A 19942-nucleotide genomic window follows, 5' to 3' on the forward strand; every position below is an offset into this window, starting at 1 on the left:
TTTTTTGTTTCAAAACAGTGTCAGAACATATCTTGGAAAGCTTACAGTGTAAAATATTATAGAAAAACTGTCATATTATATTAGTTTTTAATGCTGAATTAGATATTATTTAGTTACTATATTCTAACATTTTTACAGTTTTTTAAGTATTTCCACTATATGAACAAAAAAATCTAGGAATCTCAGTGATACCCCTCCAATCCAAAAAGCATTAAATTTGACATTATTCTGTTTGTGACATATGTTTGGTAAATTTTAAATTTTAGATATAAAAGTCCTATCAGGAAAGCAACTTACATATCTGCACCAGCTAGATCAGTATCAGGAGGAGTGTCAGAAAATCAAGTGAAAATATATATTGGAAACAGTACTACTGTTCCACGCCATGCAAATGCAAATGCCTATAACAAGGTGAGTGTCTTGGTTTAATGATGATATCTTTATAGTATGTAAATGTAGATATGATGTTATAATAGAGAGCTCAAAGTTTATTAAATTTCTCAGTTGCATTGGAGAAAGAGTAAAGCACAATGTCTTACAAAATTCTGCAGATTATGTCCATTTTCACTAAAATCTCACACATACACTCGAGATCTGTGAGAGTGCTTATTCCTTACATCAGTAGTATGCAAAAGTGTGCATTTCATTCCCATATGCAAGGACAGAAGCACTTTTCTCAGAATTGTCATGTAACAGAGACATTGAACCAGATGGAGAAACCAACCTCAGTATCAGAAACTATTGTATCACTTGCTCAATTCATCATATTTACCTGTAAGTCAGTTTCAGAATAAAATAACTTTTTATCTATTGATAGGAAACTAAACTGCTCAAAAAAATTAAAGGAACAAGTACATTTTCTTGTATAATTTATCTTAGTGTTCCAAATGTAATATTTTTATTTGTTTAGGTAATTTGCCTAATTTCAGTTCCATCTCTGTCCATTTTTTAATGTGTGATGAATGGTAAGACGTGTAGAAATAAAATTTTTAAAAATAACCAATATCACGAAAACTGATATCCCATATGAAACAATGCTTTAAACAGTTTACATGCATTTATTTAAGAAATGTTTGAAACATTCAATATCTAGTGTGACCTCCACGGGCTGTGACACCAATTTGGCACACTTCGAATCAGTCTGTCAATGTTATCTTAGGGTATGGCAGCCCACTTATCTACCAGCGCTTGTCAGAGTTCTTGTACATTCTGAGGAGGATACTGGCATTCACTAACACATCAATAACATATCCCAACAATGTTAAACCAGATTAAATCTGGAGATCTAGCAGGCCACTCAATAGTTTCTATTCCTTCCTCATCAAGGAAGTCCATACAGAGTCTGGCGATGTGGGCTCACACATTAACCTGCATGAGCATGAACCCATCTCAACAGCACTGGCAAAATGCTTCACAATGGGTTCCAGAATTTCATCTGTATATTGTCATGCATTCAGAGCACCTCTGTCGAGTATGAGTAACTCTATATGGCCACCCAAGCATAACAGAACCTCCTCCATAACCATCGATGTGCACAATGTTACAGGTGGAAAATCTCCCTCCTGGATGTCCTCACACTCTCACATGTCCATCTTCATGAGACACAGTGAGCCTGCTCTCGTCTGTCCACAGCACAGTGGCCCATTGACGACGTTTCCAGTCCATGTGCTGACGAGCAAACTCCAACCTGGCTGCATAGTGTCGAGCTGTCAGAATAACATCTCTTGCAGGCCAGCTTGCTCTAAGGCATCCTTCATGCAGACGATTGCAAACTGTTTGGGTCAACACATGGGTTCCAATGGAATGCTGAAGGTCATTTTGCAGTGACCAAGCTGCAGCTAACCTATCTCGCAGAGCAGTAGTCACAAGGTAGCAGTCCTCTCTGGCTATTGTGCAGTGATGACAGTCTTGACCTGGTCTCCTGTCATAAGAGTTCATCTCCTGGTAGCATCGCCAAAGTCAATTGATGACGCTTGGTGACACACTGATGTGCTGTGCCACCCTCTTTTGGGTTTGGTCATCCTCCAGCACTTGGACCACTCTGGCCATCTTGTTCTCTGTCAGATGGTGCCTGACTGCTTGGGTACACAAGATGAAGGTACATACTGACAAAACAAGTTGCAAAAGATCCATGTTGGTGTTTGTTTTGAGAATTATGAGGAGTGCATAATTTCACGTAACAGTCTTTTATAGGGTACCTTGAGTTGTATTCTCCTTTAGTGAGGTGAGTTTCATTTGAGTTGCTTCTAACTTCACTCGCAAGCTTAAAAATACACTTGTAGACGAACAGATATGTTTTTCATACATAAATTTAGATATGATAAAAATATACTGAAATATGTACTTTTTCCTTTATTATTTTTGAAGCAGGATATAATTATCTGATATAAATTGAATTCAGTCAGGAATATTGTTAGTAACAATACTGTTACCTAGTGTGATAAAGGAAATGGTGGAGTCACAGTGAAAGGTCGAGATGAGTTACTGATAAATCTTTTAACAATTTTTACCATATTTGTATGATTTATTGTCAAACATGGTGATTACTACAATTGGCAAAGTAAAATAGCAGAAAGAAATATTTTAATGAATATATCGATTTGAAATTGAAACTGACTGGATATATAAAATGGAACCTTCCGATGTAGAATGAAAATTTTTAAATTTTAAGGTACCAGGTAGAATTTTCAAACCAGTCTCTCACAACAAAATTGTACAACATAAAAAATGGTAGAATAATTAAATCAAATTCTGTGAATATTTTTAAAGTTGCATCTAAATTCTGTGTATTACATTTGTACTAAATTTCATCTTGTTTCATGATGTGTTTCCACTGTGAAAGGGAAAATAATCAAGGGATATTGATTACACAACTGTGGTATAAAAAGAGTTAAGTTCCTGAACAGTGTAATGCAAACAAGCATGCATTTGTGTTAGGCATTTCAGTTAGAGGCTTACATGTAGTAGCAGTCAAATATTTTTTATTTTCCCTTTTTTGTTCATGCTACAACACAAAATAAAAGCTTTCTTTAAGATTATAGAAAAACATGCGTATAGCAACTTTTTTGAACTATGTATGGATGAGCCAGAACTTAAGTGAGCCTTTAACAAAATTTGCAAGCTAGTTTAGTTGAGATAATGATGATTTTATCATGGATATAGAAGTTTGTGGCATACACATAGTCTACTGAGCATTTAGAATAGTGTTATGGGCTGTAGTTGGTATTTATAAACTATATAGAAAGCAGTGCATACAGTGTTCTAAGATGCATCAGCTTAAATACAAGATTATAGTGATAATATTGTGTCATTTTTGCCACAGAAGTTTCCCAACAAAATGGGTAGGACATAAAATGCACTAGTAGTACAATGTGCACTTGAAATCCTCCAACTTGTGAAATTTTATGTATAGACTGTTCAAAATGAAATAAAATATACACTTGCTAAAAATCAAGCAGTTTGGCTTATTAAAGCCTGCAGTGAAGAAACCATTGATGTCAATAGTCTCTCTCCTGTGTTTTATTTGCATAATAATTCTTTCTGATGAGATATCAAACATAAAGTTCCATTGAGCTCCTCTATAGCCAAGGTTTTAAAGATACTACTGAGAAATGTCATTGGCAAACTAGTAAGTAAAATCTAGTTTGATATTAGGTGCTGAGAGAAGAGCCAAATTATTTAAAGATCTGTCATCAAAATGACTGATAACTAATTATTTTACCAGTCATCATACCAAATAATACAGTTATTGCCTGACACCTGTTAACTCTTTAGTTCTTAATAAACTGATAAATATATGCAAATTTATGGAGAAAAACATTATATATAATAAAAAATTCCTTTTACTGAATGACTTTGTTCTTAATTAACCATATGTTTATGACTTTAGACAAATTGATTTGTTATATGTAATGTTTATTATAATTCTAAATTTACTCTGTATGTAGTTATAAACTTGGGCAGGTATTTAAAATATAGTACACTAAAATTCAGAAATTTTGATTAAGTACATTTACAAAATAATTGTCTGTGGATTTCTAAAGTCCTTAATAAAGTCAGTATGAATGAAAAGTAATTTTAGTGTTAAGAACAAAAATACCTCTTTTCATCATATAATTTTTAGTTTTCATTTGTATAATCTCTTAAATGAATATCCAAACCTTTTAACATGTTTTACTTGTAATTTTATGGTTTTATTTGTGTAATTTTAACATAGAAAGAGAACAGTCACAGTAGGAGCCCGTTAATATTTTCTCATTACATTGTTGATGAATGTAATGTTTCACAGAGCACTTGAGCTTGTAAAATTTTAGATGTTTAATTTTAGTGGTTTTGTTAGAGAAAGGTGAAATGTTTCTAGTATTTGATTTAGTTAGTTTTGTTAAATATATACATAAGAAAAGTAAAATATATGTTTAAGCTAGGATTTATAGTACTTACTACATACATGAGTGCTTTGTGTACTTAAGTAAAAATTTTAGACATTCCTTTCATAAACTTCTATGAATCTCAAATTTGGATGTTCATTTAGCTTTCAGTTATGCATTTTGGAACTCAAAAGTATATCATTCAATGAAATGCCTCATAACTACATATCTAACTTTTTAAGAAAGCTATAAATAGGTTAAACAAATTCCTTTAGTCATTGAATCACCAAATATCAAGTAGTTCTTTTAACAAACTGTTTATGGTGCAAAAACTAAACAATAACATGTCGACTTTATGTGAAGGAGAACCTGCTCTTTCTGTTGGTCATAAACATGTTTATCTCATTTGTAAAGTTGATTAGCAAACAATCTTGAAGTTCAAAGAGAGAAAGGAGAGTCTTTTATGACAAACTTATTGAGAGCAAATCAAGAAAATTTGAGGTTATAATTTTATATTCTTTCATGTAATTTTGAATAATTTGTGTTTGTAATTGAGTGGAAACTACAGCAGTCTATTTATGTTAAAAATAATACTGACATAGAAAAACAGAGCCCAGCTGCATCATGTGACAGAAAATTGGAAATTTTTATATATTTCTTTTTGAAAATAAACTTCACTTAACATGTATGTACATCATTTATAGAGTTAATGCAATTAGGAAGGCTGGTTTGCAATTTTCATCTCTGCCAGCCAACTAGCTTTTAAAGTAATGTAAGTTAATGAAAATGCTGGAACTTTTCTTCAACATAAGTTGCTATACACAGAATAGTTTAAGAATTGCTTCATAGAAGTGCTTTGCCAGCTATTTCTTCACACCTGCAAAAGAATGGGAAATCTTTTGCTTGAAGTTAAAGTAAAATTGTACTTCCTGCAACATTTTAGAAAAAATCTACAAACTAATTACGAAGTCTTTAACATTATCATAAAAGGTTTTGTCACTACTTCCAAGATGGAGTTGTGAACTGCAGTACTGAACTTTATTTACTCTGAAATTAAAAATATCAAAAATACATTTCAAAGAAGTAAAAGAATAAGATAAACACAAGTTATATAGAACATTATATATAATCATTTATATTAGGACTATAAACATTTATTATGATAAATCTTTCAGTTTTATTCTTTAACTTTGAAAATATGAACAGAAGAAATAATGTTAAATGCATTATGAACCTGTGGGAAAAGGGCTGTTGAAATGTTTCTTTTAGTGTTTACTTGTTATTTCTATAAATTTTAATGGGGGAACAGCCAAAACATTTAATTATTGTTTGGATTTTGTTGTTTGGGTGAATGGCAGGAAACCTAAAATACCTCATTAAAATAAACACAGTAAGCTACTTCAGCACTTGGGATCCAAATCTTGGGTTATAAAAGTTACCTCTTGGAAACTAGCCTTATGATTGATCCTACTAACACTAGAACTTAATCCAGCTAAAAGATTAGAATGGTCCAACTAAATATTTGAGAGAACTGTTGGTTATGGAGGAAATAAATCAGTGTTAGGAAGTAGAATTCCATGGACAATGTAAACAATGGAACATCACAAGCTTTATCAAATTAATAAAAACAATTTCTCTCAAGTACTTTTGTTTAAAGCCTGACCTTTTTTGACCTAATGCAGATGGTGAAAAAAAAAAAAAAACAGAAGAAAGAAAATCAACTAGATTTTTATGACATTGAGCAAATTTGTACATACTTAAGAATGTCAACAAATCATATTGTAACTAGGAAATATTTACAATATTTGTTGAAGAAACAGTTGGTAAAGACCAATAGAGTTTGGGGAACTTAACATGACAGATTAAAAGATTGACATTTCTGGTTTTTTAAAAGTTACTCTAGATTTTAACTGATGTACAAGTATGCCAGAATAGTGTTTAATGCTCCAACACAAGCATGTGTAGAACATGGATTGTCTGTTAAGTTGGAAGTAATTATATCTGACATTGGCAGATAATATAGCTAAGTAAGCAGAGGAAATCCTGTGTTCCTGACTGAATCTAATGCTTTAAAAGAATAATCAAAGAAAAGTGAAAAATCTGAAAATTTTGAAAATAAAACTCAGATCAAAAGAATTTTAATAAAGTAAAAATTCCCTTTGAAAGTTAGTTTTAAAATAGAAGTAAAGAGCTTTTATGAAAAATGTTTTATGTTTCTGCAGAAAGACACTGTTTTTCTATTGTTTCTTCAATTTGTATGTGATTTGGTTCAAAGATGTTTTTTTTATAATGTTAAAATAATTCTTAAGAAATATTCAATATTAAAAATTTTAACATTGTGTGTTTCTTATTTATTATTTTAATGTTTGATACACATATTTTTGTTCAATGTAGGGGAGGGTTTGTAAAGGTTAATTAATCACATAATTTTAGAAGTTTAGACCAACTTACATGGAATTTGAGGCAAAGATACTCCTTGAAGGTCCCAAACAAATATAGATAATTTTAGAATTTTTAATTTTTGCTCAATATTACCAGGCAAAACAGTAGCATGTATAGTTGTATGGTAAATTATTATATTACTTGATTTGGTAAGATCCTGAAAGGTCTTACAAATGTTACACGTAACAGAACCAATGATCAGACAGAATTAAAATTCTAATTTCAAGCCCTGATAATACCATCCACCAGCAGTTACTTCTCATTTTCAAGTGAATTTCAAATTACATGCACATACAGACACATACACAGACACATTTCACTCTACTAACAGCACACTATTAAGGTTAAGATGACAACTGTGTAAGTTTACAATAAATATCTAACATGATAATGTGACAAGTCTTAAAATACAATAAATTTTATTTTTCATAATAATTTACTGTATAAAGGTAAAATATTGTGAGACTGTGAACAGTTTCATACAATATCTCATTTGTCATCTCAATGCATCATCATTCAAGAGTACAATCTGATTTCACAATATATTGAGTGTATGAATCTGTTCACAGTTTCACAATATTTTAACTTTATACAGTAAATTATTAAATAAAACAACATTTTTAGTGTATTTTGAGATTGAAGACAGTCATTTTAACTATTTGTTGTGTAACACTGAATACTGGCTTTCTTTTCTTGATACAACCAACAGATACAGGTTCAACAGAAAAACATTTGAAATAATTTTAGCTCTAAAGTTGAGATGAAAAGCTTCTCATAATAAAGTTGGTTAAATGGATTTCAACCTTGGCATACACATTAAAACACATATACATAATACAAAGATGAAAAAAATACTTCGGTTGTACATCACAATTACAACATTAGTTTATAAATAATAAATTTACTTTATTTCGTGAAAGGAGATCCCTAGTGACTACACTAAAATAATTAAATAAAAGCAATACTCTTTGTTTACTATTAAACAATATTAACAAAAGTTATAATTTTCCTATCATGAAAATATTTCTGATAGCTGCTTACCTCTTCCCTCACAAGACATGCTATACTTGTTCAGTGTTGCCCTCTGTATATGAACTTTCTCTCTAAACATGCCACAAGCCTTGTTCAGTGTTGCCCTCTGTATATGAACTTTCTAAACATGCCACAAGCCTTGTATTAAGTTTGGCATCTGTGGTTTTCCAAAGCTGTGTTAATGTATTAACATGTATATTGTTTGTATCAGGTATTGTCATCACTTAGTGGCTGTTTTGCTCTGCAAGTGCTTTTTAAACTTTTTGAATCTATATGTGGGACATCCTTGATTAAGAATCTGAAACACAAATATATGTCTCACTTAAGAAAAGTTTCCAATGACTTATTAATCAGACAATATAATATTTGTTAAACTTTGTCAGAATGCTACCTACAATAATTCTGTAACTGCATTGATTACTTACTTCTAAAACCCAATTAAATATTTTATTCATATGGAGATTACATTTTGGTAACTTAAAAGTCAGAGTCATATCTAAAAGTTTGTTTTACTGATACTATGATAACAATGTTAAAGAATTACTGGTGTTTAACCTTAATGAATAGTATTTCATTTTCAGCAGAAATAATTATTGTTATTGTTTATTGTGCTTTGAAAGTATTAAACAGTTTTTTTCTGGTTCTTCTTGCTTAAGTACTTGCTGTCCATTACACTTATAACAAAACAGAACATTTCAGTAAACACCAAATTTATTCAGAAACCAGGTACAAAACTAAGTCCATACTATGTAAAAACTACACTGACAAACAAACAACATTATTTGTTAAATACTATGTAACAACTGCTGCAACTTTTATATCGGAGAAACAAATGCATTCAAAGAACATGAAAAACACCTTCACACATTTTTGAACACTGCAAATGAAATAAACAACATAACCATAGAAAACATTCAGATACTAAGTAGGGAAACAAACATAAACAAATGCAAAATCAAAGAAGCTCTACTTATACAACAACTCACACCAAAATTAAATCAATATACAAGAACACCTTTATACCTATGCTAAATAATAACCTAACATATTCTGCAATGCCCCTTTGAATCCTGTACCGTTTACACTCTTGTCCCTAAGACATGCCCAGCTACGGTTCATTTGCAAACTCCTTGCCTACCTGAAGATGGCCTAAGAAGGTCAAAACATTGTTCTCTACTGTATTTTAATAAAAGTGTTAATGCCAATACAAGCCATTTTAAGATACATTTTTACTTTAAGAGGGTTTATTTTCATCATGAAGCCACTCCTCAATTCAGGCTTTATCATATGTTAACATGAATGAAAGTCACAGATTCTGTTGCACCATCCTGCCCTTTAGAACATTAATTTTTCTCAGTAATTCCAGATTTGCACAGTTTTGAATAATAAGTACATTTGGATGTAATAGATATCATCCCAGAAACTTTTGTTGACTATTTTACAAGTCATGATAAAATGTGGCTTTATTTCTGTTATGATGTGGGATATCATTTGGACAACTAGACAGTCACAGCTGATGTATGCAAAGGAATGTTCACTGCTGATCAATAAAACATAATCTCAAGCAAGTTTTGCTCTTTATGTCAGTGACCAACTTACCAGACAAGGCAGTGTTTTCATGCAAGATTAGAGCTTCTGCTCATTAAACTTGAGTCACTAAGTGATGGCTTGATGATTGGGGCATTAATCGTGCTATCTTCCTTAGGTCAGTGGCTATATGTAAAACCTGTTAAGGACATGTGGTCTATCCTTAATAGTCCTTTGCTCTTTTTTAAGGACATCATCTTCCATAGAGTGGGTTATAATATCTCATAGGCCCAGATTTCCATTATTACAGATATTGTTTTGCAAAGGGAAGATGTATGAAAAAGTGATAATAATTTTGGATCCTTTAATTCATGTGTTTTTGTTATTTTTTTAATTAAACATCATTGTTTCCAGAGATGGTGTCTGTAAACTTATTGATAAGATATATGCATGTATTTTTGAAATACCTTCCTTATCTGTAAAAAAGTAGTCACACTAATTCATTGTAATTTGGTTTGTTTTTTTTCCTAAAACATGTATCATAAAAAAAAAACTGGTGCCCACCAGTGCTATAGGAAATACTGTTCTAACCTGTTTTGTATTATGTTGATTTCTCAGTTAAGCAATCAAAATAAAGCAATAGGATAATAGAAAGAAACACCTAATGGATAAAAGGTTTAATCAATAATGTTGTTGTTTTTTTTCATTTAATTAAATAATAGTGCCAACAGAAAATAATATTTTTTACTTTATTTTATATACAGCTGGAAACATTGTCAGAAACTGAAAATATTCTAAGGTATTTATAGTTTTTGTTTAAAATTTTTATTCATTAGATGTGCCCAGGAATTGCTGATATGTCAGACATGGACATCACAATGGATTCATTTGATACCTCTCAGAGCCAATCACAAGACTGTGACCCATCTCCACCTTTACCTCATCAGGGCTCAAAGACTAACTTTTTTATGCCTGAAACACAGGAAACATCCATGAAATCTACTGCAGTTGGTTATCATGGTCAGTATGGGTCCAGTAGACCTGCTTACTCTTCTGGAGGTCCTCCCACCCCTAGAACCTTGAGAACAGTAGGAATTTTTGAAAATCGAGGGATCCAACCTGGAAATTCCCATACGGCAGGAGTTCTTCCATCTTCTAGATCTACAGTTAAACACTCACCACTTTCAAGTCCAACAAGTAGTCTCCCTCTTCATTATAGTTCTTCAAGTAGACGAGCTAGTCCTGGCTCACCACCATCTCCTGGCTATTCTCCACCAGAATGTAAACATCACACTAGCCGCCCTCCTCTTCCACAGCCAGTATGCTATGGAATTGCAGGAAGCCGCAGCAGCTCAAGGAGTGTCAGTCCCAGCCATAGGTTGGTTTCTGAAATGGAACTTGTGCGTGCAGCAGCTGATCAAGCTAATGGAAACTACCAACAAATTGGTAGTGCTAGTAAGAATGCTGCTAATTTGCAAGATCTTCCCAACTGTACTGTTTTGGCACCTGCTTGGGGAAATAGTGTGCGACCAGGAGGTTACTCACGTTCATATCACAACTCTCGTGGAGAGTCCAACTCTAGCTTGAAAGCTTCCCTGTCTCAAAGCTCTGGATGGCCTGTGGCTAACAATTACTCTGCATTATATGGTCAGCGTCATCTTGTTGGTGCAAGTGGTTCTCCTCTCGCAAAACGTTCAGAGCTGGGAACCCTTGAAATGACTCATTCACATGGTCGCAGACCCATGTCATTTGTGAAAGCTTTAGAAATGTCAGATTCTGACAGTGGTAAAGGAACAAGTACTCCTAAGCTAGAACATCGTCAGATGTTTCAAGGCCAGACCAGGCTCCACACTTCACCATCCTTTTCTACTCACCATAAACATAGCAAGGACTTATCTGATGAACAGAGGAGTCAGTACGAAATGAATTATGAGATATCTGTTTGATGTGGATATGGGAAAAATTAAGAGATACTGTTGTCAAGAACAAGTGGATTACTGGGCACTGCTAAATGTGTTAATTCTGACAGTTGATCAGATGGTCACAGTAACAGAATTTTATAATATAGTCTGACCACAAATGCTCATCACTTTGAAAGAACTGATTCAGTTGTCTTGCTAAGATAGTGAACTCTTAATGTAATTAAGGTTAAAGTTTCATGAGGGCCTTTTGTGACCTACAAAATTTTCATGAATAGTCTTATGGGTTTGTTACTTGATTGAAAACTGTAAGAAATGTGTGTTTAAGGAACAATTTGACGTATATCTAGCTGTGTTTTGTATAAAAAAACCTGTAGTTTGCTCTTTTTTATGGCTAAAGGCTGCTAAAAAGAATAACACAATGTACTCTATGTAACGTTTTCAGCTACAAAAACAAAACAATGAACAATTGCATAATATGATCTGTTTCTAAATATACTGTAAAATACCTGTGGAAAAATTAATGTTTTTCTTTTTAACAATAATGAAAAATAAAGTGTCAGATTACTCAAGAGGTAAAATATTCCAGTCAAATTTTAGTATTTCTTTTATCTAATTACATGCCAGTTAGATAAACCCAACCAAAACAACTGTGAATGATGTTTTAAGTTATAAGCAGTTTTAAAATTCCAACTATACCGGATAAAATATTGCTTCATTTACTGTTAATGTACGTACAACTAAAACATTAAATTTTTGCAACTGCTTCACATGGTAGAAAACGCAGTTTTACAATAAATATGAAAAACATCGGAATACCAAAAACCATCTCTAATACTAACATTGGAACTTCCTTAAATCCTGTCATCACAATATCTAATTAAAAGAAATATAGTTTATAATAATTGAAACTACAAGAATAGCATTAATATTCGGAGGGTTTTCTTATTCAGTTGTTAAATTTAGAAATAAAAGATTTAATCGATGCCAAATAGAATTTTACAAGTGTGGCAACTGAAACATAGCTCAATTTTCTAAAACGGATCATGTGTGAAATACTGGAAACGCTCACGAGAAAAAGCACGAAGTTGAAGAGCATAAATCAGTTGTATCAATGTTTAAGAATAGTAAAATAAAAATCTTAATTTTTTTTTCACACAGGCTATATACTGTTTCTTAAGTATCTAAAATCAGTTTTTGAAGACACGTTTAGAAGTATTTTTTAATAATAGTTAAGTGTGAAAGGAAATATTGTCTTGATCTTTCAAGAACAATAAAGAATGAAACATTCTGGCATTAATAATTATCCTGGAAATTAACAAAGTTAATAATGAAATAAGCCCTAATATCCTTCTACGTTTAAAAATAAATTAAAGAAAATTTTTTGTTTAAATTTTTATCTTTTCTAGAGAAGGATAACAAAACCTTATCTGTGAAAATTCGAAAAAAATTGCGTGCCATTTTAAGGAATGTGAGATAATGGAGTTCCATTTTGGATATAGCAAGTCATCATTTTCATTACATAGGAAAAAGCAGAAAATGTTTAAGAAATGGTCAAAAATACAAATACATGGATAAATAAATATTTTAATAGCACTCAAAAAAAAATCGGTGTTACAACTTTTGCTGTCTTAATTTGTAAGAACAACAGTATAATAAGACAATATCTTTACTAAGCGTGACTACATATAATCAAAAGTTTGAAAAGGAAAATGATTTTTATCCGGAATCGAAAAAAAAAGATCAACTATATCCGTTAAACCCTAATAATAATCAGGATTAAAGAGCATAAGAAGGAAGTTCATACTTCTGAATAGCTTTCTTATCTTGACAAGTGTGTCAAACTGAAACAGCTGATTTTTTTTAAATAAATCACGAATGAAATACTGGAAAGCATGATAAAAGATTAAATATTTATTTTTCTGAGACAAAGGCTTTGTAGTGCTTTTTAAATATATCAAACAGTTTTTGAAAACACGTTTAAAAGTACGTTTTAAATACATAATTAAGGGTGAAAACAAATATTGTCTTTATTAAACATTGTGACTTTAATAATTCGTAAAATGTACCATTCAGAATTTAAAAAATCGTCTTATCCTGAAATTTAACAAAGTTAATAATGAAATAATCCCAAATAACTTCTACTTTTAAAAATAAATTGAAGAAAGTTCCCGTATTTAAATCTTTATCTTTTCCACAGAATTGTACCAAAAAACTACATATTAAAATTCGAAAGGAAAATAACGTGTTATTATACAGCAGTTTGAGATAGCAAATCATCGTCACCTTTCTGTTGGAATAAGTAGAAACTCAAAATATTGGAAAAATACAAGTAACTGGAAAAATATTTTTGGAAAGATGTTTTATAGTACTCAATCAGGTGTTAAACCTGCTGACTTCATTTTTAATAACGACAGAGCAATTAAACATTGTACATTTACAAAGCCTTACTGCATCGAATCAAGAGTTTGAAAAGGAAAATGATTTTTACACAGAATGAATTAAAATGAAAAATTAGCTACATATATTAATCACTGATAATGATGAGGATTAAGAACATAAGGAGGTTCATATTTGCTTAATGCTTTCTGATGTTGATACGTGAGAGAAACTTAAACATAGTTGAATGTTTTAAAAAAATAATGTGTGATATACAGGAAACCTTCATGAAAAGAGATTAAAGAATTTTTATATAACGTAAAACAGTTTTTCAAAAATGCGTATGAAAAACTTCTTAAAGCATAACTAGGTGAATAAGCTAATATTGTATCTCCTAAGAACAAAGTACAAACTCATGAAGAAATATTTTTGGGTAGATTTTTAATAGTACTCAAAAATGAAACAGCAGTACAATAAGACTACAACTTCACTAAGCGTGACGACATCGAATGAAAAGTTTGAAAAGGAAAATGATTTTTATGAGGAATATAAAATATTAAAGAAGAACTACATCTGTGAAGTCATTATAATGATCACGATTAAAGAACACAAGAAGGAAGTTCATACTTGTGAATAGGTTCCTTATCTTGACAAGTGTGGCAAACTGAAACATACCTCAATTTTTTAAAATAAATCACGTTGGAAATACTGCAGACCTTCATGAAAAACATATTAAATATTTTTTCTTAGACAAAAGCTTTATATTGCTTTTTTAATACGAAACACAGTTTTTCAAAACACTTTTAACACTACGTTTTAAATGAGAAATTAAGTGTTTGTTTCTTTTTTAATGTCACGCAAAATTACACAAGGACTATCTACGCTGCAGATACATAATTTAACAGTGTAAGAATATAGGAAAGGCAACTTGTCATCACCACCCTCCGCCAACGTCTCTTATCCTGAAAATCAACAAAATTAAAAATGGAAAAAAACAAATAAACTTCTAAATTTAAAAATAAATTCAAAAAGTTCCTGTATTTAAATCCTTATCTTTTCTACAGAAGTGTACCAAAACCTTACCTGTCAAAATTTGAAAAGAAATTGCGTGTCATTTTAGAGAAGTTTCAGAAAATGGAGTTCCACATTGAAATGAAAAATCATCAACACTCTTCCGTAGGAATAATAAAGATTTTAAAATGTTTAAAAATATTCGTAAAATACAAGTAACTAGAGAAATGTTTTTCGGAAAATGTTTAATAGTACTTAATTTAAAACAAAATCTTGTGTTAAAACTTCTGCTGACTTTACTTTAAATAACGACAGTACAATTATACATTGTATATGTAGAACGTCTTACTACATCAAGTGAGAAGTTTGAAATGGAAAATGATTGTTATCCAGAATAGAAGAAAAAAATGAAATAACATTCTTCATTTTAAAAAAATCCAAGAAAGTTCTTGTATTTAAATCATTATCTTTGCTATAGAAGTATAGTAAAACCTTACCTGTCAAAATAAGAAAATTACGTGTTATTTTTTAGGAGTTTGAGCAAATAGAGTACCATTCTCAAATAGCAAATCATCATCACTCTTCACTAGGAATAATAAGAAAATGAAATGTTTGAAAATATTGGAAACATACAAGAATATGGAGAATTATTTTTATAAAGATGATTAATAGCACTTAATTGAAAACAAAATCAGGGGTTAAAACTTCTACTGTGTTTATTTGTAAGAACGACATAACAATTAGACATTGTACATTCTCAAAGCCTTACTACATCGAATCAACAGTTTAAAATGAAAATTATTTTTATCGAGAATGGAATTACAATGAAAAATGAACAATACCTGTTAAAGAACTACTAGACACTTCTAGAAGGCTAGACACTTTTTTTCTAAGTATATAAAATTTACTTTTGAATATTTGTTTAGAAGTACTTTTCAAATCATAATTTAGTGTGAAAAAAAATATTGTCTTTATCTTTTAATAACAATAAAGAATGAAACATTGTGACTTGAATGATTCGTAAAATATACCATTCGGTATCAAAAAAAAAACTCTCTTATCCTGGATATTAACAAAGTTAAGAATGAAATAAGCCCAAAATATCGTTCTACGTTTAGAAATAAGCTCAAGAAAGTTTTTGTATTTAAATATTTACCTTTTCTACAGAAGTATATCAAAACCTTAACTGTCAAAACTAAAAAAGAAAATTTTGTGTCATTTTGCAGGAGTTTCAGAAAATGGAGTACCATTTTGAAATAGCAAATCTTCACCACTCTTCTGTAATTATAAAAAGAAAAGAAAAATGTTTAAAATTATTAGAAAAATACAAGTAAGTGGATAAATATTTTTGGTAGGTGTTTAATAGTACTTAATTAAAAACAAAATCAGGAGGTAAAACTTCTGCTGTCTGTATTCGTAATAACGACAGTTTAATTAGACATTGTACATTCTGAAAGCCTTACTAAATTAAATCAACAGTTTGAAATGGAAAATGATTTTTATTCAGAATGGAATTACACTGAAAAATGAACAAAATCTGTTAAATAACTAATACTGATAAAGATTAAAGAACAAAAAAAGGAAGTTCTTATTTATACAATGCTTTCTTATCTCGACAGCTGTAAGAAATTTAAACATAGTTGAATTCTTTTAAACAAATACTTTTGGGAAGATGTTTTGATGGGTTTTGAAAAGCCGTGCAAAACGTTTAATTGAAAGAAAACGGAATTATAATACAAATAACTCTCTAAAATTCAAAGTAACAGAGAAGAAAAGCAAAAGGTAGAAGAAAGACGTTGAATCTCATCAAAAAACGATGAAACTATACATAACTTAGAGAAAAAGGAAGCGTATGGTAAAGTTTCCATAAGCCATAAAATAGCTTTATTTAAAAAGAATAAAAATATATATATATCATATATCACAGTGAAAGAAAAAGATATAGAGAAAATTGAAAGTTATGAGAACAGAAATAAAATACAAACACTACGGTAAAACAGAAAAATACAAAGAGAAGAAAAACTATACAATCGATGCAAATTGCTTCAAAAAGGAAATATAATATGTAACACAGAGAAAAACCGAAAACAATAGGAGTGTTTTCAAAAGCCGCCAAAAATGAGTAATTCGAAGAGAACAGATAGAAAATGGTAAAACTAAGAGAAAGAGAGAGACAAAAAGCAAAAGCTATCAGATATACGCGACATCACATCAAAAACAATAAAAATTATTCATAAGGAAAAGAAAATCCCAAAATTATAGGATAGTTTCAAAATACCGTGAAAAAGGAGTAATTCGATTAAAACAGGAAACAAAATGCTAATATAACGTTAAAACAATAATTAAAAGAGATAAACAAAAGAAGCTATAAGAAGGACATCAAGTGAAAGGAAAGAAAACAGAAATAACACGGTAAAATTAAGAGTAACAGAGAGAAAAAGGAAAATCTATAAGAAAGACCCAAAATCACGCTCAAAACGATAAGACTGTATGTCAACTAGAAAACTGAAAACTACAGGAGAGTTTTGAGAAGTTTTTAACGCGTAATTCAAAGCAAATGGAAAAAAATGGGAAAATAAAAAAAAAGAGAGAGAAAGCAAAACTTATTAGAAAGACGCCATATCACAACGAAACGATAAAACTGTACGTAACTGAGAGTAAAACCAAAATTCATAAGAAATACATGAAAATGCATGTAATATAAATAATTCAATAATAACAGAGAGAAAATGTAAACAACATCTTAAAGCAGTAATATACAGAGAGAAAAACAAAAGTTATAAGGAAGAAGTCATATCACATCGAAAAAAATAAAACAGAGAAAAACCGAAAACTGTAAGAAAGACTTGAAAGGATGCAGAAAACATAATTTGATAGCGACAGAAAGGAAATACAAACAACACGGTAAAAGACAAAGATACAGAAAGAAAAAATAAAAGTTATTGGAAAATGGTAGAACAATTCGTGACACAGAGGGAAACCGAAAATTATATATTGGTTTTCGAAAGCTTTATAAAATTCGTAAATCGAAGAAAATTGTAAGAAAATGGTAAAATTAAAATTAAGAAAAAGAAGAGAAAAAACTATAAGAAAAAAGTCATATCACGTCGGATACAATAAAACTATATGTGACGGAGAGAAAACTGAAATCAATGAGGAAACTTCAAAAAGGCTTAGTGAACAAATTATTCGATAACAATGAAAAAAATTGCAAAGATCATGGGAAAAGAGAAAGACACTGAGAGAAAAAGCAAAAAATAAAAAGAAAGACGCAAAATCACTTAGAAAATGCAGAACAATACGTACCCAACAGAAAAAGAGAAAACTATGGAAGAGTTTCGAAAGTCCGTCCAAAACATGTAATTCAAAAAGAACATTAAAAATGGTAAAATTAAACCTAAGAGATAGTAGAAGCAAGACCTGAAAAAAATACGCCATGTCACATCGAAAACATTGAAACAATGAAACAGAAAAAAAAATAACGTTAAGATTAAGGCATAGAATGCATTTGTTTATATTTTAAACTAAATAAAACTACAACAACAGAAAATAAAGGCAAACAATATAGTAAGACCGAAAGATACAAAAAGAAATATCTAGCAGAAAGATGCAAAACACTTCGAAAATGGAAGAGTAATGCGTCAGTGCGTACCACAGAGAACATTAAAAAACTATGTGAAAGTTTTTAAAGGCAATTGAAAAGAGTAATTAGAGGAAGACACAAAGAAAACAATAAAACTGAAAGTAAGAGAGAGAAAGAGAAAACGCTGTAAGAAAGAGGCCATATCACGCCGAAAACGATAAAACTATAAGTTACAAAGAGTAACACTGAAATCAATTCGAAAAGGCACAGAAATCAAATAATTCGATAAGAATGAAATAAATTGCAAACAACACGAGAAAAAGAGAAGAAAGATATAGAGAAAAAAAACAACCAAAAGCAATAACAACAAAAAGTAAATGCAAACGATATGGTAAAACCAAAAGACAAATCTACAAGAAAGACGCAACTGAGAGAAAACCGAAAATTATAAGAGTTTCGAAAAGCTTTTGTTTGTTCGTTTTTTAATTTCGCACAAAGCTACTCGAGGGCTATCTACACTAGCTGTCCCTAATTTAGCAGTGTAAGACTAGAGGTAAGGCAGCTAGTCATTACCACCCACAACCAACTTGTGGGCTACTCTTTTACCAACGAATAGTGTGATTGAACGTCACATTATATCGCTCCCAAGGCTAAAAGGGCGAGGATGTTTGGCGCGACGGGGATGCAACACGTGACCCTCCGATGACGAGTCGCACGTCTTAACCCACCTGGCCATGCCGGGCCTTCGAAAAGCCGTATTGAAAGCTTAATTCTAAAACACAAAAAGAAGATGCTAATAAAACAGTTAAGCTATGAGACAGACGTGAACTCACTTTAAAAACAGCAGAAGAAGGCATAACACATAGGAATAAAACTATAGGACATTTTAAAAAGTCGTACAATCAGGTAATTCGAAGAGAATGAATGAAAATACAAATATCACAGTAAAATTCAAAGTAACAGAGAGAAAAGGCAAAAGATATAACAACAGAAATAAAATGCAAACAGTGCGGTAAAATAGAAAGACACAAAGAGAAAAACGTAATGCATAAGAATGTCGCATATCACCTCAAAAATGTGAAAATAATATGTAACACAGAGGAAAACGGAAAACTAAAGGAGAGATTTCAAAAGCCGTTGAAAGTGAATAACTCGAAGAGAAAGGAAAGAAAATAGAAATTAAAAGAGAGAAACAAGATAAGTTATAAGGACATCAAATCACGTCGATATTGGTAAAATTATACGTAACCGAGAAAAAAACGGAAAACAATAAGAAATATTCGAAAAGACGTAGAAAACACATAATTCGATGACAATAGAAAGAAAATGCAGAGAACGTGGTAAAAGAGAAAAACAAAAGCTAGAAGAAAAACGCCAAATCACTTTGAGAATGATAGAAAAATGCGTACCAGAGAGAAAATCCGAAAACTATAGGAGAGTTTCGAGAAACCGTAGAAAACGGTATTTCGAAAAGAACATAAAAAAATTGGTAAAATGAAAAGTAAGATGGATAAAAAGCTAAAATTATAAGACGCCGTGTCACATTGAAAACGATAAAAGTATATGTAAAGAAAAGAGATAAGAAAGATTCGAAAATGCGTAAAAAACAAATAATTTTATTACAAAAAAGAAAAATGTCGACAACATGGTAAAACAGAAATATACTGAGGAAAGAAGAAATA

At 30.9% G+C, this 19942-nt stretch overlaps 1 protein-coding gene and 1 long non-coding RNA gene across 3 annotated transcripts in view; one reads left to right on the forward strand and one right to left on the reverse strand.

The window, feature by feature from the left end:
* LOC143238154 (palmitoyltransferase ZDHHC8-like) overlaps nt 1-11868 on the forward strand; it is a 69385-nt gene extending 57517 nt beyond the window's left edge. For both annotated transcript variants that reach the window (XM_076478126.1, XM_076478125.1), the window contains 2 exons: nt 267-411; nt 10205-11868. In XM_076478126.1, coding sequence (XP_076334241.1) covers nt 267-411; nt 10205-11314 — 1255 coding nt within the window. In that variant the 3' untranslated portion in view covers nt 11315-11868. The remainder of the gene's footprint in view (nt 1-266; nt 412-10204) is intronic.
* Nucleotides 11869-14092: 2224 nt separating this feature from the next.
* On the reverse strand, nt 14093-15955 carry LOC143238156 (uncharacterized). Its single transcript, XR_013020435.1, has 3 exons — nt 15834-15955; nt 15175-15263; nt 14093-14628 (listed from the first exon to the last, which is right to left on the reverse strand). It is a non-coding gene; the product is annotated as an uncharacterized LOC143238156 (long non-coding RNA).
* Nucleotides 15956-19942: the final 3987 nt, after the last annotated feature.

This window comes from Tachypleus tridentatus, chromosome 13, assembly GCF_004210375.1.
Source record: "Tachypleus tridentatus isolate NWPU-2018 chromosome 13, ASM421037v1, whole genome shotgun sequence".
Classification (NCBI taxonomy): domain Eukaryota; kingdom Metazoa; phylum Arthropoda; class Merostomata; order Xiphosura; family Limulidae; genus Tachypleus; species Tachypleus tridentatus.